General features: G+C 34.7%; 1 protein-coding gene and 1 long non-coding RNA gene across 4 annotated transcripts in view; both read right to left on the reverse strand.

Annotated features, from left to right (window-relative positions):
• Positions 1-25,950, reverse strand: part of tanc1b (tetratricopeptide repeat, ankyrin repeat and coiled-coil containing 1b) — a 164,159-nt gene that overhangs the window by 104,007 nt on the left and 34,202 nt on the right. For all 3 annotated transcript variants that reach the window (XM_052565546.1, XM_052565547.1, XM_052565545.1), the window contains exon 3: positions 64-264. In XM_052565546.1, the coding sequence (XP_052421506.1) occupies positions 64-264 (201 nt within the window). The remainder of the gene's footprint in view (positions 1-63; positions 265-25,950) is intronic.
• Positions 14,556-17,581, reverse strand: LOC127965020 (uncharacterized). Its single transcript, XR_008155237.1, has 3 exons — positions 17,184-17,581; positions 16,977-17,071; positions 14,556-15,157 (listed from the first exon to the last, which is right to left on the reverse strand). It is a non-coding gene; the product is annotated as an uncharacterized LOC127965020 (long non-coding RNA).

Consider the following 25,950-nt stretch of genomic DNA (forward strand, 5'->3'; position numbering starts at 1 on the left):
AAAAAACTGCTGATGTCCGGACATCTCAATGCTTTTAAATGGATAAAATGATAAACATCCCACCTGGAGACTTCTTGCTCGGGCGAGCTGCCATCATGTACGTCTGCCGGGGCAGGAGAGGGGATGATGGGAGGGACATGGAGACCCCTTTAGCCAGGCTGAGTCTGAGGCCTTCATCTGTGGGCGGGAACGGACGGACACCCACGGGATCCTGCATCTCACCGCTGGGACACCTGCGCTGGGCACTGAGCAGGTACGGCTCTCCTGATAACACACAAACAACAAGACCTGTTTTAATGTCCTGTTTCACATATTGATATTGCACATCCTCTAAATATTGCCCAGCTTCTTCACAGAGCAGAAGACACTGTTAACAGATTGAAAAACATCTTAAATAATCAAGTTAACATCCCCTGTGAAACTGACAGGCACGTTTAGTTGACTGACACTCTCCTAAAGACTGATTCAGTCATCTTAATAAAAAAAAAATAGTTGAGTTTAGATTACAAATGTGGCAAAATCCACAAATGGTTTCTACTGTAAACCCTAAACACCATTAAGAGGATGAAAACTAACTAGCAGAGCTCAATAATAATACAGAACAATGGGTCTCAGATAGATTTGCATTGCATGCTATTCAATGCTTTACTGTTTTTTATTATTATTTTCTTGCTTTTAATGTTTAAAGAACTGCTGTTAAACCTGATGAGCTGGGATTGTTTTGTGCCACTTAAGGGGAAATAACTAGAGGCTTCTGGGAAAACTCATCTATTTGCTATTTACTATTTGAATGGAATACTGTGCAGTGTATACTGAATACTGCCTACTACTGTTTACAAAAATACACATTGAAATACTTTTATACACTATTTAAAAATGGATTATGCAGTAACTAACATTTCAAACAGTAGTTTGCAACAATTTCGGTCACATGACCTCATCAGCCTCTGAGTAATAATAGTTAACTATAACTTTGTTACTTGGTGTAAAATATAATATATACATGAAATTAAATAAAATTCTAATCATTTACTTTAAATTGACATACGTACTAAAATGACTACAACTAAAAACTAAAAAAAATTATAAAAAGTATATAGACATATTTAAATAAAATAATAATAAAAATAACAAAACACAATAACATTATTAAAATACAATTCATATATTAAATTCATACAATTTAACTTGATGTACGAAAATAACCAACAACTAAATATTAAATAAATATTAATAAAATAACAACAGTAACTAAAACTTAATTTTAATAAAATGTAAACTAAAAAGAAAACCGATTATATAAAAATTAGTTTAAAATATTTATTACAAATATAATAGTATCTCAATGATACTAAAATAACCCTGACCAGCATGCAGTTATCTAATAAAATATAAGTTTTATTTTATTTTTTACTTATTAAAATATTATTTTAATTAGAAAATAGATTAAATTATTTTACATTTTATTAATTTTATTAATTAATTGTATTACATTTGAATCCAATTTTGAAAATGTCTTAATCAGCAGCGAGATTAAACTACACATCAAAATACAGAGGTTTAAATCACAAAGTTCATTTCCAGTTGATGGAATGAGACAGACTGTCAAGTTAAGTGCAATGCATTATGGGATACAGTATCTCACACAGTGCGCTTTATTGCATACTGTGCATTTTATTTATCTGGACATTCAATGCATTAAGTGCACATACCTATTCTATTTACTGTAGAAACACACAGTATGACAGTAGATTATTGTGAACAGTGTCTCTTCTCCCACTCACTCTCTCCCACTGATGAAGAGCAAAACAAAGACGTCTAGTGTTTGAAAAGGCAACGAAATAGTGAGAAATGGAAGAAAACAGGAAGTCGGAGTGCCCTAGTCACACCTCCGCTCTCTTTCAACACCCACTGGGGTCACGAGTGTCTGGTCAGAGCAACCTCTGACGAGAAAGCTGACCGATGAGCTCACAGCTACAGAAAAGTGTAAGCTGCAGTTTATTCTGGCCAAAAACACCCACTTGGACAGGAAGCGATCATCTGACCGACATGCAAAATCTCTCAACACAGTGCCTTTCAGCAGTGAGTTTAGGCAAGGTCACGTTTTCATGTTTCTATAGTGTTTTATAGAATATAGAGCAAGTCAAATCAGCTGCACAGTAATAAAAAGGAAAAAGACAGTATTAATGTTTCAACTGCAATACATCTCTATAGTAGATCATGTTTTCGTTATTCAGCTCAATTCAGTTCATTGTTGATTCAGTTAAGTTCAATATTGGGTCAGTGTTGCAAAGAATTATTTATATTGTACAAGTCAAACTCAATGGTACCTGAATGTATTCTGCATTAAAAAAAAAATCCTAAAATGTATGTAAAAAATTAAAATGAAAATAAAAAATATTAATATTTGTTATACAAAAAAGGAATATGACAAAAGAAATAAGATAGGGGAAATTTAAGAAATAAAATCAGAGTGCAATCAGTAATGCTAGACTGTTGTGGTTGTCAGCATGTGGTTATCTAAAAAGATATTATTTAAAAATTATTATCCAATCTTAATCTGCAGTCGAAAAAGTTAAAATAGTGGTGCCAGAGCTGCCATTACTTACTCTACAACAAATGAAAAACATTTAAAGCATTTATAGGAATAAGGAGGAAAGAAATAATGAGGGACAAAAATGGTTTTAAAAAAATTTAAGAAATACAATTAGAGAGTCATCAGTAGGATATAGCAGGATTGCATTAACTATTTGAGTTTATCTGAAATAGCAGATACAATAAAAATACAGATGTGGCGGAAAAACTAAAATAATGGAACAGGAGTGTTCTCAACTGGCTTTATGGAAAAATGTAAAGAAATAATTTTTATTGCAATTTGTAAGATATTGATTTATTTGTGGCACCTGCCACAATATCAAAACTCACCACCACAAATAGATTTTCCAAAAGGCTTTGACTTCATTGAATAAACATGAGCACGGCACGTTTCAAAATCAAGAACTGATGCGGATGTTTCTATATCACTGTATTTCATTAGGAAACTGACTGTATTTAGAACATTTTTGATTTCATTTTCAGTTCATCTGGCATGTAATGCTTGATAATAGTGTTGTCACAGTACCAAAATTTCAGTATTCGGTACCGATACCAGTGAAAATCCATGGTCCAAAAATATGCTAATTAAAACCTGATAACTGTCACTCACGTTTTTGAAGATAGACATGAATGTGCATGATACAAACCTAAATTTTTATAACTCATGATTGAAAACATTTTGTAACATGATTTTGATGTACCATTTACATGGAAATGCAATGTCTGATTTTAAAATGGGTTTTGAAGGATAAATTTTGAGATTTGATGTTTTCAAGTGATATATAACTTCTGATGATTTCTAAAATGTGATAGAGAAAAAGGCAACGAGGAAGTCTTTTTTTTAAACAAAGGTCAAAGCTCCTTTTGTAATGTAGATTTCTGAGGGTGCACTCTTTTCATAAATTCATCTATTACTTTTCCTACATAATTTTTAACTAAAAATATTGGTAAAATATATATTTGGGAGTCTTAGACCTTTCCAACGATATATAGTTTGTCAAGATTAAATTAGATTTGATTGTAATATAGTATAGTCAACGTAGGTGTCCCGTATACGGGACGGGGTGACATTTAACAGGTTAAAAAAAAAAAACTTTTTAGCACTAAAAATAATACCAATGCCATTCTTTATACTGATTTTACAATTGTGTTTTTGTAAAAGTTATATAATTATGAAAAACAGTAAACAATTTTTACCCAAATTTAATTTGTCTTTTAATTTATGAAATTTAAACACATTTTATTTTGTGCATTAGCTCCGCCCACTACCGGAGAAACAGGTGTGTCTTCTGCTTGTTCGAAAATGAATATGAATAATTCTAAATGAACTCCATTATTTTGACAGGAGAGGACAACAAAGAATAGTTTACATATAGCGTGTTGTTTAAGAGTGGTAAGACTCTCGCTCTCTCTCTCTTTGCATGTGTGAGAAACAGCGCTATCAGTAAAGCGACGGTGAGTCGTGCGCCTTCACACAGAGTTTACAGAGCATCAAATATAGGTGTGCTGTGCATCCACTGACATGAACTGAAAAGTTCAGATCGCTTGAAGGAGAGAGAACTCTGAAGCTCAGATGCTGAAATTAATGCAAGTGTCATGCGCTTCAGTCTATGTAGTAAACAAACCCGCACGTCTCTGCCATTCATTCATTCACACAGAGACGCCCAGAACACGGATTAACATTTACAGATACTGGTACATATGGAGATTTGATTTGATTAATTTACGCTAACTTTGACAAATTTCATGACTGTCCATATTAAAATGTAAGTTTCATTTTCATGACTGGATTTTGAGATTCCTTTGCGGAAATCATAGCGCTGAACCGGGTTTGAACGGGACCTCGGTACTACCGGTACTTAAAGAAACCTTGTACCGTCACATTTAAAAATTTTTAGTACCGACTTGGTACCGAAGTACCGGGTCTTTTGACAACACTACTTGATAAAGCAGCGTTTGTGAGCTCAGTGCTGCTTTGAAGCTGTTACCAGAAACATAACTCAAAACAAAAGAAGGATATAGGGCTTACAGTACTGCCATATCAAATTTACTTGCAGCCTAAAATGACTCTGTTGACCTTTAGTGATATGATGCCATACTAACCTGGAAAACTAAGCAGTGATTTCTTCACACAACTGTTTCCAGTCAGACTCATGCAGCTTGAGGTTTGTGTGAATACTGAATGTGCAAAGTCACTCAATCACCATGAAATCACCATGAAACCAGTGCAAGAGTGAAATCATCCCTGAGTTCATGTTATTGGCCAAAACCTCCTGTGCTATAATTCACACCATATTAGCCAAAGAGCTGTAAATCCTTCATGATGGCAATCCTCTGTGGCTTGGCAAAGAGAGACTTGTGTCACGAATCATTTGCAAAAACTATCAATTATATGGTCACTCTTTCCTTCCTTGAGACAATAAAGACCAACATCTTCCTTTACAGCTTGAAGTAAAAACTATAGACGTCTATTTCTGCCATAGAATAAATATAAGAATAAAAAAGTAACTCACAAATGTAAAATCAGGATGTAAACTCAGAATTCAGAGAAAAATAGCCATAAATGCAAGATGTAAACTTGGAATTCTAAGAAAAAGTCAGAATTCATCGTTTATTTTTCAAAATTCTTTAAATTCTAAGAAAAATATTCAGAATTTTGAGATAGAATGTCATTATGATCTTTTTTATTCCATGGCACAGCTTTAAACCACTTTTACCACTTTGAGTTGGATAAGAGCAAAACAGGCGTTATGAGAAGCAGGTGAAGGGTCGTATTTTAACATGATTGCAGAGCTGTATTGATCAAACTACACTTGTCAAAAATAACAGTGTTTTGAGTGATAGCTGGAATCAAGCAGCTCTCAAAAACACAGACAAATGACTTTCAAGCCTCTTTCATTGAGACAAAACAATGCTGAAGTCAAGCCTGACATTTGAGGAGTCTTCTGTGAGTCATTCTCTCTAGCAACAGACCACAACACTGAGACTGCATCTTTCAGACAGAAGGATGTACTCTTCATGTCATGCTAGATGGGTATCAGGACTGCTCTGTCATTTCCTACAACCACAGGCTGGAAAACAAGGGACGCCACAAGAAAAAGAGTCCACGGAGGGGTATAAAGTAAGTGAGATTAAGTGTTACAAAGCCTATATGAACATACATGCTACATTTGAATTCAGCTGAAAGAAGATGCCTTAAAGTAAGCATAACTACACTGATTTCCTTTGGGTGCCTAAAACGCTGTCTATGTAGGCAGCACACTAGATTTTGGAAAAGTGCCTGAGACAGTCTGAATCATGACAGATCGACCACAGACGGCTTTCGAGAAACTAAAGGGAAGACAGACTGAAGCGAAGAGACAGAAAAGTAGAGAGAAAGGCAGTTTGAGAGACACTAAAGTAAACTAACCAAACCTAATTTGCTCTTTGGATCCAAAGCAAACCACACGCAGCAGACCGGCAATTTCAGCTGCGCTCAAACCCATGAAACCAGGCCTAACTAATTATACTGGTGAACGGACAGCTGATTATAACCTCTCTAGACTTTCCTAGCCAGTATAGACTGAGACTTCTAATTATAATAGTCTGATTATATTTATAAAGACTCCGATTAGACCAGGACTGATGTTTAATAAACGTAATGCACAAGGGAGAGGTTGCAATTTTATTTATAGTGAAACCTCCACCACAACACATCTTATACTGGTGCATATAAATGTAAAAGTGATTAAATATCACTCTTCCACATTTTCATTCAGTTAAAAAAAAGGGCAAAAAAAGATTTTTACTGTATTTTTCTTTTTACATTAAATATTTTGGGTCTTCCTGACTACAATGGCTGTTTGATTAAAATGTCAATAAAAATAAATACATAACTAATAAATGGACAGATAATTAAATAGATCATGGATAGATAAATAAATAAGAATCAAATTGTGAGCAAAATCATATGCTAGTAAATATTACTAATTCAGTGAAAAATAGTAAAAAAAAAATTTTATATACAATTTTTTTTACTATATTTTCTGTATTTTTACAGCATCTGACTTCTTACACTATTTGAGTCTGCCTGACTACAATGATGTTTGCTTAAAAATACAATAAAAAATACATAAAACAAATAATAAAGACAGACAAATAAATGATCATAGCTAAAATGAATAAATAAATGAAAAAATGTAAGCCGTTTTAGAGCAAAACCATTTTAACAAATTTTTACGTGTTCATTAAGTGTAAAACAGTGAAAAAAACAAACCTTTTTAAGCTAGATTTTTACATTAAATATTTAATCTATCTGACTACTTAAAAATGTAATTCTAAAATAAATAGAAAAAGATGGATGGTTGAATAGATGGATAAAATTATACCATTTCAGTGCAAAATCATACTTCATAATATAAATACAATGAAAAGACTGGATATATCAATATTTATTTTTATTATATTTTATATATTTTTGTATTATTATTTATAATATTGATTATTTAATTTAATATATTATTTCTATTATATTTCTATATTTGCCAGCCCTAGTGTGTTCTCCTGAAGTATTCTGAGGTGAATATCTTCAGATCAGATGTGAGGGTGTATCTCTGGCTTCTGTGAGTCTGCTAGTTAAATAAATCTGGCCTCAGGAATGCAAGTCGTCATTGTTAAAGCTTCTAAACGCTGAAGAATAAAAGCCCACCAGCCCCTGCTTCACCTCCCCTCACACACACACACACACACACAGACTGAACAAAGGGACGTAACCTTGAGAGGCATGAGCTCTATTCAGACAGAAAGAGCCGTTTAGTATTCACTCTGGTGCTCGGCTTGTCACACATACAGTAAAGCGCCTGTGGAGAAGATCCTGAGTCACAGCCTGAGTTTGAGTTTCATCACTGACCTGTGGAGAGCTCACATTCACTTCAATTAATGCATTCTTTTGTGATCATGGGCTCTGCTCACTGGGTACAGGGCATGTGTGCAAATATGAGTGTGTGTGTGTGTGTGTGAGAGAGATCAGCCAGATAATCTGGCAATAATTCATGCAGATTCTCTTTGTTAAATCTACAAAGGTGACTGACTGAGAATTTGAATGAGCGTCTGAAACCCTGGAGATACTGAACAACAGCAATGACAGAGAGAGAGAGAGAGAGAGAGAGAGAGAGAGAGAGAGTGGGTGACGCAACACAAGTGGATGAGAAGGACAGAGGAAAGAGCTGAGAGATAAAAGAAAGAAGAAAAGAAAAGAGAGCAGGGGCACGTATCAAAAGTAATGGAAAAACGAAGTTACAAAAGAGGAAAATAGAGGAAGAGGAAAGAGAAATGGAATATAATTAGATTATTATGAGGAAAAAGTGTAAGAAGGAAAGAAGCAAGAGGCAGAAAGAGAAAGAGAAAAGAAGAAAAGGAGGAAGGAGAAAGAAGAAGAGGAGGAAAAGACAGATGAAAGGAAGACGAGAGACAGAGAGGAGAAAGAAGATGAATCAAGAGCAAAATGAAGAGTAAAGGGAAAACAGAAAAAAATAATGAAAAAGTGGAAAAGTGGAAAAGAAAGTGGAATAATGGAGTGAAAGAAGATATATTAAGATTGTGGAAGATGAAGAAAGTGAGGGGGAAAGAATAAAAGAGATAAAGAAGAGGAGAAAGAAGCAGAAAGATGAAGAGCAGACAGAAATAGAGAAAAAGGAAAGAAAAGGGAATTGAACCATAAGAAGAGAACAAGAAGGAAAATTGGAAAATGAGGAAGAGAGGAAGAAGATGCAAAGAAAGAAAGTGGAAGTGATAGAGTGCTGTATTGATGTGATGTGAGTCTGGGTCACACAGTATGTTATCAGACTTAACTCACAATAGAACCACACACACACACACACACACACACACACACACACACACACACACTATAGAGATCCATCCAGACAGCTGATGCTTCTGTCACTAACACCACAACAACAGACACAACAGTCACATCCATTCACAAACACACTCTAGGCTGATGATCCCTTATGCTTTCAACTAACTCAATCCGAGCAGCTGAGTCCTTAGCATCTTCAAGAATTGCCTTAAAACACATCTCGAACACAACCCTCTAACTTTAGGACTCCCTAGTCTAATTCTAATCTTTTTGTATTATATTTTCTTTTCATTTATTATGCAATTATGTGTGTGTGCGTGTATGACCTCTAACACTAGCTTGCTCTATTCTTTTTTTATTTCTTGCATTAAAAGCCCATGCTTCATGTACTGTGTTAACCTAACTGAGGCTTGTTATAGCACTTATATATCATTGCTCTTTTGTTGTTTTTGATTGTTTCCACTGTCCTCATTTGTAAGTCGCTTCGGATAAAAGCGTCTGCTTAATGAATAAATTTAAACTATATATATATATATATATATATATATATATATATATATATATATATATATATATATATATATACCTACATTTCACAACTCAAACTCAGAAATCATTCAAATAATATCTAATCAATCAATTATTAGATGAAGACATCATATCTGAAGTGCACACATACTAAGAACAGGACAGCTAAGTTCCCCCAGCAGAAAATAGCTGTAATACACAGGAGACAGGAAAGCCACGATCACGTCACTGAAACATCTTCTATGGGAACATATTAGACGGTTAATGCGATGAGATTTCACAAGCAGACAGACATCTGAAGTCAGAGCAGCTCAGCACTGGCAGAACAGTCTGGAGCCTCTTTCCCAGAAGCCCCAGGGGCTCAGAGACGAAGGGGCACGACATGTTCCAGTTCTCTACATAAACGCTCAATTTCAGCTGGGATGGGAAGAGAATCTCAGTGCAGAGCGGAGACTTACCCTCATGTTTTATATGAGAAAGAATGTACAACTCTTGGTAACCGAACCAGAGTTCAGAGTAACTCGGTTCTGTAAATAGAGCACCATTTCCAGTATCTTGCTACTTTTAAAATATATAATTCAGTTATTCTCTTTTGAAGCTATACGTTTAAATAACAATTCAGGCATATTTAAAACCTATCAGTCCACTCTGTGGTCATCTTGGCTACAAATGCGGGCATCTGTTTCTTACAAGTACAGCTCCAGTCTACCTAAAGAGGAAAGGACGGACATCTCCAAAACAGTGCAAAATTACTAATTATTTGTCAATAAAACATTCCAAACCTGCATAAAAAGTAGGGGAAAATGTGGTTCTCAAGCTTAAAAATGCAATTATCATGGATAATAATAATAATAATAATAATAATAATAGATATCACACAGATTTCTATTTAACCGATTTCCTATTTAATAATTACAAACAAACATTTTTTTATTATTATTAATATTTATGTGTATGTGTGTGTGTGTGTACTTATATACATAAGCATGCATGTGGATGGAATCCCATTTAACCTCAAATCAGCACAGAAAACACAGAATAAGTCTGTAAATTCTCTGCTCTTTGAGGATTTGGCAGACGCTTCGGGAACTCAAGGAGGTAAAACCTCAAGCTATCAGCGAGGCTGAATGTGGTCTGTCAGGGCTTCGATGAAAATCCTTCCACTACAAAACATGACCTTAGTTTACTGATGATGTCTAAGGACAACATCTCTACACGTCTCCTGTAAATCTGTTGTAAATCTCCTATGCATCTTAAAAAGACGTTTTGCAAGGCATGACAGAATTGTTTTGCAGCTTAAAGGATTCATCATTCTCCCACTTTCAAGTCATTCCAAACCCATGTGATTCTCATCTCCATGGAACAAAAGGAGAAGTTCTGATGAATGTTCTTATTCTGTAAACTGGATCAAATGATTCATTCAAAAGAGTCAACTCTAATGCTCGATTCATTCATGAACACCACACTGCAGCTTCAAAGGACAACATTTTTGTGTTCAATGGAAGAAAGAAAGTCCTGCAGGTTTGGAATGACACAAGGGTGAGCAAATGATGACAGACTTTAAAAGATGAAAAGCTAGTTATTAGTCTTGTTTAACATTATCTTAATTCTGCTTTTAAGAATATATTTAAAGGATTCACTCACAATAAGCCACATAAGCCATGAGGAGTGACAGTAAGAACTGAGATTACCGCAGTTTTGACAACAGTTAGGCTCTGGAAGTAAAATCCTATTTGTTTTCTGCATTGGGAAATTAATTTTCGGGAGAGATGCTATGAGGGGCCAGGAGCTCTGAGGCGGTTTCTGTAGAAGGATCAGGAGCATTAACACAGATCATTAAGCATAGTGTGGAGCGCAGATCAGTGTGGGTCAACTGCATGACCGGACATCAGGAAGACAGTTCAGATGCTTTAAGTGGAGGTAAATGAAAACAAATGCGGCTCACCTCACACCATATAATCCATCAGTAAACAAGCAAACGCTGCAATGAGAAGCCTTTCATAAGACCTGAGCTCATTCATACACTGAAAGTTTAGGAATTTTTGACTTGTATGCACACCAAGGCTGCATTTATTTGAAATAAAACACAGTAAAAATGTTAAAATTGTGATGTATCATAAAAATTGTAAATGGCTGTTTTCTATGAGAATATATGGTCAAATATATTTATAAGCTGAATTTTCAACATTATTACTCCAGTCTTCAGTAACACATTATATTTGTAATTCTATTTGATCTATTTAAATATTTTTCTATTTTTATTATATATTTGAAAAAAAAGAAATGTTAATTGTGTTCTCAACTTGTTCTTAAAAAAAAAAAAAAAAGAGTAGTAATACTGTTAAAACCTTAACGATACCCATCCCTAGTAAGCATACTTGCCAGTAAACTTAGTTCTAATTCACTTACACGTCATTAATTTTTCACAATTTACACAGACGTTATACAGAAACTGTAGCATTTTTATTCTTTTTCCGATATATATATATATATATATATATATATATATATATATATATATATATATATATATATATATATATATATATATTGTGTATTTATTATTTATTTTAAAATTTATTTTTGTTACGTTTTATTTGCTTTTAAATTTTTTCTGTGCGCTGGAATTTTCACTGATGCAAATCCCTTGTGTTTATATAAGCATACTCTGCAAAAAATACAATTCTAGTTCTGAAATAAAATCTTTTTTCACATCATAAACATTTACGGTCACTTTTGATCAATTTAATGCATCCTTGCTAAACAAAAGTATTAATTTCTTAAAAAAAAAAAAAAAAAATCAGTAACTTTGAATGGTAGTGTGTATTGCAGGCATTGTTCTGAATTGCTTCTTATCTTATATACCACAAAATATTGTAAAACTACCCTCACCACATCAACATCAGGATAAGTGTTCGCAGGCGGTGAATGTGAATCAGAGGAAATATTAACCTCCCACAACTCTTTGTCATTAGGAAAAGCACAATGACACTGGGTCAGTAGTTCAGCCTGGCCTCTGAACGCTACACAGACTATTCATCAACACACACAATCACAGCCGTGTGAGACCGAAGAGCACAAACACACAAACTCATGACAAGCACTTCTGTGCATGGGAACGGAGCGATTCTTTTCTTACTGATTCCATTCACAATTATTTTATATTCAAGTCCAACGTTTTCAATCTGGGGCTTTCCCTAAAAAATTGGCACAGAAAATACTGCATGTACATGCATGAGTCATTTCAACACACTGCTGAAGTGATATATTGTCTGTAACAACAGCGTTCCCGTGTAATCCTGATCAGGGAATGACATCACTCCTGTTCCCTGCCAAATATGAGGTGGCTTTATTTGTTTAGCTTCTTTGTGTCTCCTTTTCTTTTATTCTTAGGTTTCAAAGGCATCTCCAAGGTCATGGACGCCTGCGGGACCTTGGAGGAGAAAGAGGGGAAACGAGACGTGCTCCACCAGTCAGAGATCTGGATGCCAACTGGCTAGCTGGGAACCAAAGGCCAGAGATTAGGACGTGAAGCCAGACAGCTGACTGTCGACAAAGTCTGGTGAAGTTTACAGCATATTCTGGCCAAGAATCACACTTAGACATGAAGAGACTGACAGACATCAAAAAAATACAGCATAATCATAATAGAAAGACAGATATCTAACTGAAATGAACACTTTAATTAAAATTGTATACACTGTAAAAAGTTTAACTATTATTTACTCAATTTTTTTGGTGAAACATTTTTACACTCAAAAAAATTGAGTAAATTTTAAAGCTGTGAAATCAATGAAATGTACTGTTTAAATTGAGTAATTGTAAGTAAAAAAATTAAGTAAATCTGAATAACTGAATAACTTTATATGAGAAATAAAATTAATTAGATATAATCAAAATTATAAAACACCACAACTGTAATTCTATGTAAAATAAACAAAAAATATTGAGTAGATATAATTGAAATATTGGATGAAATTTAACCAAACAAATGTGCTATGTTTACTACATGTAAAAGTGAATTTAACTTAATATTGGACTATAAATGATCAAAATGTTGCATTCACTTTTTTTTTTACACCATTTACCATTTACAATTAATATAATAAAACCAAATAAAGAAAGAAACACATTTTTTATTAAACATTTATTTATCAATTAAACATCAGACAAAGTCTAAAATCAACCTTTGAAAAATTTTATCCATTTTAATATTCCAGTAGATTGCAAAAATTAAAAACTGTAAAGCAGCCATAAGGGAAATGATTAAACCTTATGAAACATTTCATCCATCTTAGTATTCAAGTAGATTACATGTAAAATATGATAGCCGTAAGAGAAATGACATCTTACTTTGCTCCTGGTGCATACCAGCCATTTGCAGTCACACTCATTACCACTCATTAAACCATAAAAAAAAAAGCAACACTTACATCAATATTAAAGGAATAGTTCACCCAAAAAGATGTTGTCATAATGTACTCGCCCTCAAGTTGTCCCAAACCTGTAGAGTTTCTTTCTTCTGTTGAACACAAAAGATATTTTAATGAATGTTGGTTAACAGACAGTTGAAAGTTGCCATTGACTTCCATGGTAGAAAAAAAAAAAAAAAGGCTACTATGCAAAGTCAATGGCAACCTTTAAATGCGTTAACCAACACTCTTTAATACTTGGCTGAATGTCACGTCACTTCACTTAAAATATCTTTTGTGTTCAACAGAAGAAAGAAACTCGTACAGGTTTGGGACAAATTGAGGGAGAGTAAATTATGACAACATCATCTTTTTGAGTGAACTATCCCTTCAACAGAATTAATCCGATAACAAAAACACTTCCATCAGGAATACCCATTCTGTGGGATGATCATGAACCACTACTGTGCAAGAAGATCATTTTTTAACCTCTGAACATTAACAGAGTTTTGGAGAATCCAGCTCAAGAAACAGTTTTTGGAACAACTCAAGTGAGTACAGGTCCTTCTCAAAAAATTGTTATATTATGATAAAAGTTCATTATTTTCCATAATGTATTGATAAAAATTAAACTTTCATATATTTTTGATTCATTGCACAACAACTGAAATATTTCAGGTCTTTTATTGTTTTAATAGTGATGATTTTGGCATATAGCATTATAATATAGCATAAAGCAAATTTTGCACGTCATTCGGAAATCAAGGTGCCAGAGTCTGGAGGAAGACAGAGGAGAAGGAAATGCCAAAATGCCTGAAGTCCAGTGTCAAGTACCCACAGTCAGTGATGGTCTGGGGTGCCATGTCAGCTGCTGGTGTTGGTCCACTGTGTTTTATCAAGGGCAGGGACAATGCAGCTAGCTATCAGGAGATTTTGGAGCACTTCATGCTTCCATCTGCTGAAAAGCTTTATGGAGATGAAGATTTCGTTTTTCAGCACGACCTGGCACCTGCTCACAGTGCCAAAACCACTGGTAAATGGTTTACTGACCATGGTATTACTGTACTCAATTGGCCTGCCAACTCTCCTGACCTGAAAGCCATAGAGAATCTGCGGGATATTGTGAAGAGAAAGTTGAGAGACGCAAGACCCAACACTCTGGCTGATCTTAAGGACGCTATCGAAGCATCCTGGGCCTCCATAACACCTCAGCAGTGCCACAGGCTGATTGCCTCCATGCCACGCCGCATTGAAGCAGTCATTTCTGCAAACGGATTCCCGAAGTATTGAGTGCATAACTGAACATAATTATTTAAAGGTTGACTTTTTTTTTGGTATTAAAAACACTTTTCTTTTATTGGTCAGATGAAATTTGCTAATGTTTTGAGAATTTGGGGTTTTCATGAGCTGTATGCCAAAATCATCAGTATTAAATCAATAAAAGACCTGAAATATTTCAGTTGGTGTGCAATGAATCTAAAATATATGAAAGTTTAATTTTTATCATTACATTATGGAAAATAATGAACTTTATCACAATAAGCTAATTTTTTGAGAAGGACCTGTATTTGTGGGTCTTGGGATATCTCAAATCCAATGCATTCGTGACTCCCAAAAGATAGCAGCAGGCTCTGCTGAGATTCCCAAGACTGCGGAGGACAGTGATGCCCTCAATCACAACTCCTACATCGCTGACTGCCCCATCATTGTCCCGAAGGATGTAGATTTTTATGACCTCCTCTGCCAACTCTGCGTGTACGAAGATGGGTAGATCAGCTGAACCCTACAGGCAAATTTTAAAGATAACTGGTTAGAGCTAACATTCAAACCTGAATGTTACAAGAAAGTGACAAATACACAAAACAAATAGCACCTGAAGAAGCAAACATTCTGTTGGACCATATGATAGGTAAAATCTCAAACAAAGTTTACTAGGGGGAGGAGTTGCAAAAATTAACAGCATTCTTCTTAACAAGAGGACAGGTTAATTTTCTACATAGGGACATTTATTTTTAACAATAAACCTAAAAGAAAAATGAAAAGAGACTAACTGTGAGCTTCTATGCTTTAAATCAATGCTATAGGCTTTTATTGAGGTCCGCATTATTTCAACCAATTTCTTTATAAACATGTTTAATATTTAAGTAAAATGACTAATGGTTTTGAAACAAAAACGCTTGTTTAATTGCACTACTTGAAAAAAAATATGCATTGCATTAACCCTCACACTCAACCCTTAACCCTCTAAATAATTCTGTGGCTTAGTAAATATTACAATAATATTTAACTTTATGAACTTAATAAAATCTCTGAATATTATAAGATTGTAAATGTGTACCTTGAAATGCAATGTAGTTGCTTTGGATAAAAGCGTCTGCCAAATACATAAATGTAAACATAATAATTGACTAAAAATACAACAGTTAATTTTATCTAAAATGTACAGTTATATTTTATCTTTTTTTTCCACTAAAACAATTTAGTATTTGACTAACAAATTGTTTATTTATAATACACATAATATATTTGTGAAATTTCTATCAAACTATTTAAGGATGCAAAATTAAACTTATCTGTTTCAGGGAACAAAAATATTACTTTAATTAAAATTAAAACAATGTACCCCTCCCCCAGCCTCCGCTGTCCTTCAATACCCACCAGGTCTGGATTTGTTTTGAAACAGCTGCGGTGACTGGAGTAATGGAATGAAAATTCGGCTTTAATGTATATATGTATGTATGTATGTGTGTATATATATATATATATATATATATATATATATATATATATGTGTGTGTGTGTGTGTGTGTGTGTGTGTGTGTGTGTGTGTGTGTGTGTATATAAATATTATATCAGTCTGGCGAGTAACCCTAAAAAAATTACCAGCCAAATAGCCATAGAGGGTAGGGGGGGATAATAGACGGTTGTTTTTTCTGCATTATTTTTTTTTTTTAAATAAATGCAAGCTTAATGAGCTTAAGAAACTTATTTTAGAAACATTAAAAAGCTTACTGTTTTCAAACTTTTGACCGATATTGTATGTGATCTAGGTTTCAGTGCACTAGAATGATTTTACAACGGAGCAGGCCTTAAACTGGCTGACTCCCTATAGTGGGAGCTGATTAAAACGCACCAGTCTATGTTATGTCCACGCCATTTTAAATACTTTTGCATGGCGTATTTTTAGTGGTTATTTAAGAGCTCATACTTGAGTTCATGTAGTAATTATGATGTTTTACAACAACGTGACAGCTTTTTACAAGACAGAATGTCATTTGAAAGTTCATAAATGATGTGTTCCCTTTTGACAAGCCACTGACCCCAAAGGGGAACCTGTACAAAATCGTTTTCCATTGGGCATGTATAGTTATAGTTGCTGGACCACGGTACACTTATCGTTAGACTTTCAAATGGCGGTTAAACGGTGATCCAAATAGTACGAAAGTTAATCCACTCCAAAAAAAAAACCCTAACATACATATCGCTGCCCCACTAACTAACTTAGAAAACTACACTGTTATGTACACGTACACACGGTCAATGTTTAATCAACTTTTGAATAAAGTATTGCAAATATACATCGTTATAAAATGACTACTTACAGGAAATTCGAGTAATGCTGTTCACGTCGTTGCTGAGAAAAGCAGTCCTTCAGTGACAGGTGCCTCTTGCTTGAGCCGCGAAACTCGTTAAACTTCTTAAGATGTCGCAAACTACAAACACAATTGTTAGGAAATCCTTAATAATTAACTTCTGAATTAAACATCACAAACATATTTAGTTTAAGCTGGCTAAATTACATAACGTACCCCGATATGAGAGGAGTGCGGGTCTTGCCGTTGCTGAGGAAACTCAGGAACGCCGTCCTTCAGGTGACCTCGATTAAGTTACGAAACTTGTTGAAGATGACGTAAAATACAAAGACAATTGTTAGGAAATGCTTAATAATTATTAACTTTATAATAAAGTGTTACAAACGTAAGTAGGATTAGCTGACTAACCTTACTTAACCAGGAGTTGTGAGGAGTATGGTTAGTCGACGTCTCTGCTGAGGAAAGCAGATTTTTTTTTTTCCTGCGGAGCTGCACACGTGATCACTTTAGCCGCGAAATTTACTTAATTTATTTAAACCGTTTTTTAATAAGCTGGAACTTTATTTAGGAAAATTGGTAGGAAATACTTAATAATTTTAGTTTCTAAAACAGATCAGTACAAGTAAATAATTATCAAATATTTATATTAGAATTCACCAGAAATATTGAGGGTATGTTAAAAATATAATTAGTTAGTTAAATACTTATATTATTTAAGTTTATTTAATGAAAATAAATATGTAAATTTTAGAGAAATTATTTGTTGGATTTTTAATTATTATTTTTAACCTGACCCACTCAAAATATCACTTAAATGATTTCAAAAGATTTTATTAAGTAAATATAGCTCTTTATTTTTGTGAAATTTACTAAGCCACTGAATTATTTTTTACAGTGTACATATAATTTTAATAAAAACAATACAATTTTATGATTTATATATAGTATATATTTTTAAGTTACCATATTAGGGCTATCAATCGTTTAGACTTTTTACACTTACGATTAATCACACACTCATCACACATATATTTCTAATATACTTCTTATATATACCGGATCTTTTTGAACCAGTTCACCAAATCGAACTGAATCGTTTTAAACGGTTCGCATCTCTAATACGCATTAATCCACAAATGACTTTAGCTGTTCACTCTTTTAATGTGGCTGACACTCCCTCTGAGTTCAAATAAACCAATATCCCGGAGTAATTCATGTACTCTAACAGTACACTGACTGAACTGCTGTGAAGAGAGAACTGAAGATGAACACTGAGCAGAGCCAGATAATGAACAAAACACTGACTCGTTCTCGAGTCAAGAACCTGTTGCATCGGTTTTCGGATCATTAGTAGTTCTTCCGGACAGTTTGATTCAATAAACCGGCATAGCCACATTAAAAAAGTTAACAGCTCAAGTCATTTGTGGATTAATGCATATTGGAGATGCGAACCATTTCAAACGATTCAGTTCGATTTGGTGAACTGGTTCAAAAAGATCCAGTTACATCGAATGATTCGTTCGCAAACCGGATATGACAAATTGCTTTGTTTTAAACTCTCTCACAACAGACACGGAAGAGAAGACAATGCTGAATAAAGTCGTAGTTTTTGCTATTTTTGGACCAAAATGTCTTTTCGATGCTTCAAAAAATTCTAACTGACCCTCTGATGTCACATGGACTACGTTGAGGATGTTTTTATATTACCTTTCTGGACATGGACAGTAGACCGTACACACAGTTTCAATGGAGGGACAGAAAGCTCTCGGACTAAATCTGAAATATCTTAAACTGTGTTCTAAAGATGAACAGAGGTGTTGGAACGACCTGAGCGTGAGTCATTAATGACATCTCTTTCATTTTTGGGTGAACTATTCCTTTAAGTGAACTGAAGAAAGCTTGACTGAATGACGTAAAGACAACATCATTGGCCTGTTATTTGACTCTGACATCAATGCGGTTCTGTATTACATAAACAAAAGAGTTTTGAAATGAGATCTGAGAACATTATGTGAAGGAAATTGAATGCTGTGGCATGTTAATGTGTTGTAGTGAATCCTGTCATTATCACTGTGCTGCTGCTGTTGATTTTGTCTCGGGGTGTGACGGCTACCTGCCAGTTTTCTTCCCCGATGCATTAATCTCTGACAGAAAAACAGCAATAATTCATCTCACAGAATGTAATAAGATTTAAAAGGATCATGACTTGAGGAATCAAATTTTCCCGTTGAAGCATAATGTTATAAAGTTCCAAAAACCCTCTGCCATAAGCCTGGCGAAAACATCTGAACATAAAACTACAGGACTGCCAACATTTACACACCATGAATCTGTCACAACATGAGGACGTTTAAACAGAAGTCATACAGACACAGTAGCAAAAGAATGCCTGTTTAATAATTATCAGAAATACAATCTAAAATGGTCATAAATTTTTTTTACTAGGGCTGTGACGGTGGCAGATTTTTACCACCATGGCGGTAATGGACCAACAACCAGCAACTTTTGGTGCTTTTGTCAGTGTGGACATGTGCCAAATCCTGCTGGAAAATGAAATCAGCATCTTCAAAAATCTGCTCAGCAGAAGGAAGCATGAAGTGCTCCAAGATTTCTTGGTAAATGGGTGCAGTGATTTTGGTTTTCAAAAAACACAAGGGACCAACATCAGCAGTTGACATTGCACCACAAATCATCACAGACTGTGGAAACTTAACACTGGACTTCAAGTAACTTGGGCTATGAGCTTCTCCACCCTTCCTCCAGACTCCAGGACCTTGGTTTCCAAATGATACACAAAACTCGCTCTCATCAGAAAAGAGGACTTTGGACCACTAGGCAACAGTCCAGTTTTTCTTCTATTTAGCCCAGGAAAGACGCCTATGACGTTGTCTGTGGTTCAGCAAATTCCTCGACACGTCTGTGTGGCTCTTGATGCCTTGACCCCAGCCTCAGTCCATTCCTTGTGAAGTTCACTCAAATTCTTTCGATTTCGCTTCACAATCCTCATAAGGATGCGGTTCTCTCTGTTGGTTGTGCAGCTTTTTCTTCCACACTTTTTTTCCTTCCACTCAACTTTCTGGTAACATGCTTGGATACAGCACTCTGTGAACAGCCAGCTTCTTTGGCAATGAATGTTTGTGGCTTACCCTCCTTGTGAAGTGTGTCAATGATTGTCTTCTGGACAACTGTCAGACCAGCAGTCTTCCCCATGATTGTGTATCCTAGTGAACCAAACTGAGAGATCATTTTGAAGACTCAGGAAACCTTTGCAGGTGTTTTGAGCTGATTAGCTGTTTGGCATGCCACTATATTCTGATTTGTTGAGAGAATATTTGAATTGGTGGGTTTTTGTTAAATGTGAGCCAAAATCATCACAATTAAAACAACCAAAGACTTAAACTACTTCAGTCTGTGGCATTTAATTGATTAAATACATGAGTTTCACAATTTAAGTTGAATTACTTTTCCATAACACTGCATCTGTATAATGTAAAATGATCATTAAAATAAAGGTTAACTTAAAAAATTTTTTTAAAAGAAACTAACAGCAAGTTTAACTCTAACTCTAATGATCAAGAATGGTCTTAAAAATAAATGCTGGGAAAAATAAATCATTATCAAACAACTAGCAGCCTGTTTAATTGGAATAAATGGTCATAACTAAATGTTGGCCAAAAGTAAAACTAACAGTCTATAAATAACAAAATTATGAATTAAATATCTTAAAAAATTAAATCTAATTCAAGAGTACTTTCTTTTTTTATTTAGGACTTATATAATCACAATGTTGTGTAATGAATAAGTCTAAATGTGTCAGTATTAAACAGCTGAATTCAAAACAAAACACTCATAGCAGCAAAACATTGAATGAATAAGCCATTTTTAAAGCTGTTTTCAAAGCATGAGATATCCATACACCTGTGACCTCTATAATTCTAGATTACTACACCATGTAACCTGCAACCTGCAGTTACACAATGGATCATCGCATCTAAATCACTTGCAATCAATGAAGCTGTCAACACTGGGAGAGCTCGTCTGACACACAGAGCTTCTGCTTAGTGTCAGACTTAAAAAAATGGATTTGGTCATGTAAGTGGTATAGTAGACTCTCTACCATTGCAGACACTGGCCAGACCAAACTCCAAGTAAACAGAATTTAAAAATACACAGAAATCAACAGAGGAAGAGCTGCTGAAGCAGCAGAAGCCTCTGAACACCCAAGAGGCAGCTATTAGCCAGGAGTTTATGTAACCACAAACACAGTGTCTATGAGGTCTGGGACTTCAGGTGTGTCCCAGCACAACGCTCACATTACCAGACAAGCAGAATAACAGCTCCATGGGAATGGACATGAGTCAGGGCCACACTCACGACAGCTGTTTACAAGACCTTGGCAGTCAACAGATGGCAGACTCGCTGTCAACCTCTCACCTTTCCTGTTTGTTCTCTCATTCTCTCCTCTTACATACACTCTCGGTCATTCCCTGATGCGTATCATTGCATACAATAAAGGCATGCTGCATTCGTATGAATATTTGTGTGTGTGTGTGTGTGTGTGTGTGTGTGTGTAAGAGACATTCTTAAATTTCAGAAACACTCATCTAACTCAATATAACTGAAAAAAAATAATGAAGATCAAATAAGACTTCTGCTTTTGAAATGTCAAATAATCACAAGAGTCAGTATGAAATATTACATATAACAAGTAATTGCTCTTAATGCACCAAAAGAACAAATATTATATGTAATGAAGTCACAGACTCTGCATGTAGACTGTGTGGTGTTTTTTGTTTTGTTTTTCTCAGAAAGATTTTGGATGTATATCCAGCTGAAAAGATTCAAACAATAAATTAATAAAAGATTCAAACAATAAATTATATTTTGCAAAACATTAAAATAAAGCATATTTTAGGACATTGGCATAATGTGTTACCATATCACAAATATATAATAATTAAGCACAATTTCTCTCCAATTATTTTACTGTAATGCAAACAAATATTGTTCTCACTACAGAAAAAATTAAATGTAAACTACTTACATAAAAGTAATGAATTGTCATATATATATTGTTTTTACTTAAATTATAGTTTATTTATAAATTACAATAAAAAATGAAAAAAAAAAACTATTGTAAGATTTTAAATAGGCCATATGGAAATAAGTTAAAACTGTTAAAAATGCCACGTCAACTCTATGATTATGTAACAATAAAATGCTATATTGTCTTTTGTCTTTTTTATGTATATAATATAATTTCTATTAATATATTTTGGGTTGAAATATGACTGGGATATTTTTGGTAAGCAGGGCATTCTGGGAAGGCTGGTCCAGATCACATGTGGCTGTCACTTACTGTCATGCGTCTCAGGTCATCAGGGGTCACATGAACTACACTGTGGTTTAGGGGCTCTCCACACACACACACACCTGTGGCTCCCTGTGCAGACGTGTCTGCTACTGTCAACAAACAGTCTCTAAAAACCACTGTGACGCAGATGAGATACAGGTACAGCCGCATGTTAAAGGCCACAGCTGGAGTGAACGGGTGGAATTTTCCAAGAGGTTTCCTCTTTATTATCCTTGGATCAGTGAGCTGTACAACACAGGATGGTCGAGTGTAAAGAAAAAACATTCAGGTCCAGATATAGCTTGGGTAAAATCAGGGCTACAGTCAAACATGCCTTCATGTCAACCAGTAAAACACACAATTATATTCAACTCAATAAAATTATGCTTCCTAATATCCTAATACTATATACACCAAATGCCTTACCCTGTAAAAGTACTGTTTACATTTGCTCTACAGTGTAGGACTGCAACAACAACAAACAAAAAACTGTGAAAGTACAAAGCAGAACGTGTGGAATTGTTGTCATACAGAGTAAATATAAATATATATATATATATATATATATATATATATATATATATATATATATATATATATATATATATATATATATATATATATATATATATATATATATATATATATATATATATATATATATATACACACACACACCACACACAAACACATATACACATATATATACACACACGTCCAAACAGACCAGAAAGGTTCAGGCGGCAGGTTTCAGCTCTCACATGAACAACAAAGACATGAGGCTCCTGACTTAATGTGCTTAAAGAAAGCTGGAAGGGAAATTAATATCCTGTCCACAGGCTGACCTGGAATCTCAACTATTCTGAGAAAATATATCTTGTTTAGAGGGGAATTAGATGATCTTAGATGAGAATGTGATGACAGGAGAAGCAGTACATTTCACAGGAACCACCATGTCAGCATGTTATTAATATTCTCTGTCCATCAAGATGATCATCTCAGATTCAGCCACCAAAGATTAGTTATGACACAGTTTCAATGTTTATATTTTTACATTAAATTGGAGTAGAAACATAATTCTATCATTGAAAATATGATATAAAACTTGTGTGCAATCTTAATGTTTAAATACAATTCAGTTTTTATTTGAGTGCTGATTATTAAATAAATGTTATTCATTGATCGATTAATAAATAAACTTTTTTTTCTGGTTATCAGCTAAATTTAAATTTTAGGTGAATAAAAATAAATGGTAATACTTTACTTGAAGCCTGTATATATAAGGTATTTTACAATTTTCTTAATGCATTAATTACCATATTTTCCGGACTATAAGTCGCACTTCTTTTCATAGTTTGGCTGGTCCTGCGACTTATAGTCAAGTGCGTCTTATTTATCAAAATTAATTTGACGTGAACCAAGAGAAATTAACCAAGAGAAAACATTACCATCTACAGCCGCCAGAGGGCGCTCTATGCTGCTCAGTGCTCCTATAGAGCATCACAGTCCCGCCCACAGCCGGTGCCAGAAGTAAAAATGCAATACAATTTCTGCATTGACAGTTGAGGTATAAGCCATAAAAACGTAACCATACATGGTAGGCTTAAAACCAGCTACGGCTGTACTAAGCGATAGTATATGCTCATATAAATGCCAAAGGTTCATGGGGCACTTACCTTGTTTTGAGATAAATGCCTTTTATTTGCGATGTCTTTGCTAAGTACTTCATTACCCACAATCCTGAACAATCCCACAATGATGCATCTGATTGGTGGAGCTATGTAACCGTCTGGTAAACCCTGCAAAGGTCCGTGAAGACTGAAGATCATTAATAAAAAAATTAAATAAAATAAAAACCTGTGTTGTGTTTTTGCACGGTAGAATTATCAGTGCAATCATGATCGCCATGGCTGCTTTGAAAGTTTTGCAGGGAGGTTGGTAACTTTAGTTAGCATTAGCGTCAACTTTAGCTAGGCTACTGTAGCCTTTATATGGTATGAGTCATATCAAGCATTTCATAATGCCACTGTCAAAACAATATTTAGCCTAGGCATGCCTTTTTGTGATGTTTAACGACTGAGCGGTGATTGCAGTCAGGTACAAAGCACTGCACCATGTTGCTGACGTTATCATTAACCACTTTCACACATACAATATAAAATACAGGATGATAAATATAAAAATCAATACACAATACAAATATGTAATGGCAATACAAATATAAAATTTAAACAACTATTTACACGATTAATACTTAAAGAACTGCTATTACTGGACATTCACTATATAAAATAAAATTCACTGGAGGAAAAAGTTCGGGCGGGCGGCCGTCATCAGATTTGGAAGTCGCTCAAAAGGCTCGTTCGCGTTTGTGGCTTCAGTCGATTTCAATGAGGCGCAGTGGTTTATGGGATGAGTAGTTCCTGCGCTCGAAATGAAAATATATACACAGTCTTGTACCTTTGACTTTTTTTGGATTTTGTCTCAATTTTTTCACTCGAAATGATTTTGGTCTGATGCGACTTATGCTTAGATGCAACTTATAGTCCGAAAAATACGGTATGTCTTGCAATGCACCTTATAATGCATTAAATGATCAAATAAATAACTGCATTGACAGTAATACATCATTTTGACATATTTTTTAGGATGTATAAAATAGTATAATGCATTTTAACTTTGTTTAATTTTTTTATATTACATTGCACTTACATTACAGATGCTTGTCATATAATTAGAATATTATCAAAAAGTTGATTTCACTAATCCATTCAAAAAGTGAAATGTTCAAATGTTTTTTCTTTTAATTTTGGTGATTATCACTGACAACTAAGGAAAATCCCAAATTCAATATTTCAGAAAAGTAGAATATTACTTAAGACCAATACAAAGAAAGGATTTTAAGAAATCTTGGCCAACTAAAAAGTATGAACATGAAAAGTATGAGCATGTACAGCACTCAATACTTAGTTGGTTCTCCTTTTGCCTGAATTACTGCAGCAATGCGGCGTGGCATGGAGTCGATCAGTCTGTGGCACTGCTCAAGTGTTATGAGAGCCCAGGTTTCTCTGATAGTGCCCTTCAGCTCTTCTGCATTGTTGGGTCTGGCATATTGCATCTTCTTCTTCACAATAACCCATAGATTTTCTATGGGGTTAAGGTCAGGCAAGTTTGCAGGCCGATTAAGAACAGGGATACCATGGTCCTTAAACCAGGTACTGGTAGTTTTGGCACTGTGTGCAGGTGCCAAGTCCTGTTGGAAAATGAAATCTGCATCTCCATAAAGTTGGTCAGCAGCAGGAAGCATGAAGTGCTCTAAAACACAGTGGACCAAAACCAGCAGATGACATGGCACCCCAAACCATCACTGACTGTGGAAATTTTACACTGGACCTCAAGCAACATGGATTTTGTGCTTCTCCTCTCTTCCTCCAGACTCTGGGACCCTGATTTTCAAAGGAAATGCAAAATTTACTTTCATCAGAGAACATAACTTTGGACCACTCAGCAGCAGTTTTTGTCTTTAGACGCTTCTGACACTGTCTGTTGTTCAAGAGAGGATTGACAAGAAATGCGACAGCTGAAACCCATGTCTTATATACATCTGTGCAAAGTGGTTCTTGAAGCACT

Source organism: Carassius gibelio, chromosome B9, assembly GCF_023724105.1.
Source record: "Carassius gibelio isolate Cgi1373 ecotype wild population from Czech Republic chromosome B9, carGib1.2-hapl.c, whole genome shotgun sequence".
Lineage (NCBI taxonomy): Eukaryota > Metazoa > Chordata > Actinopteri > Cypriniformes > Cyprinidae > Carassius > Carassius gibelio.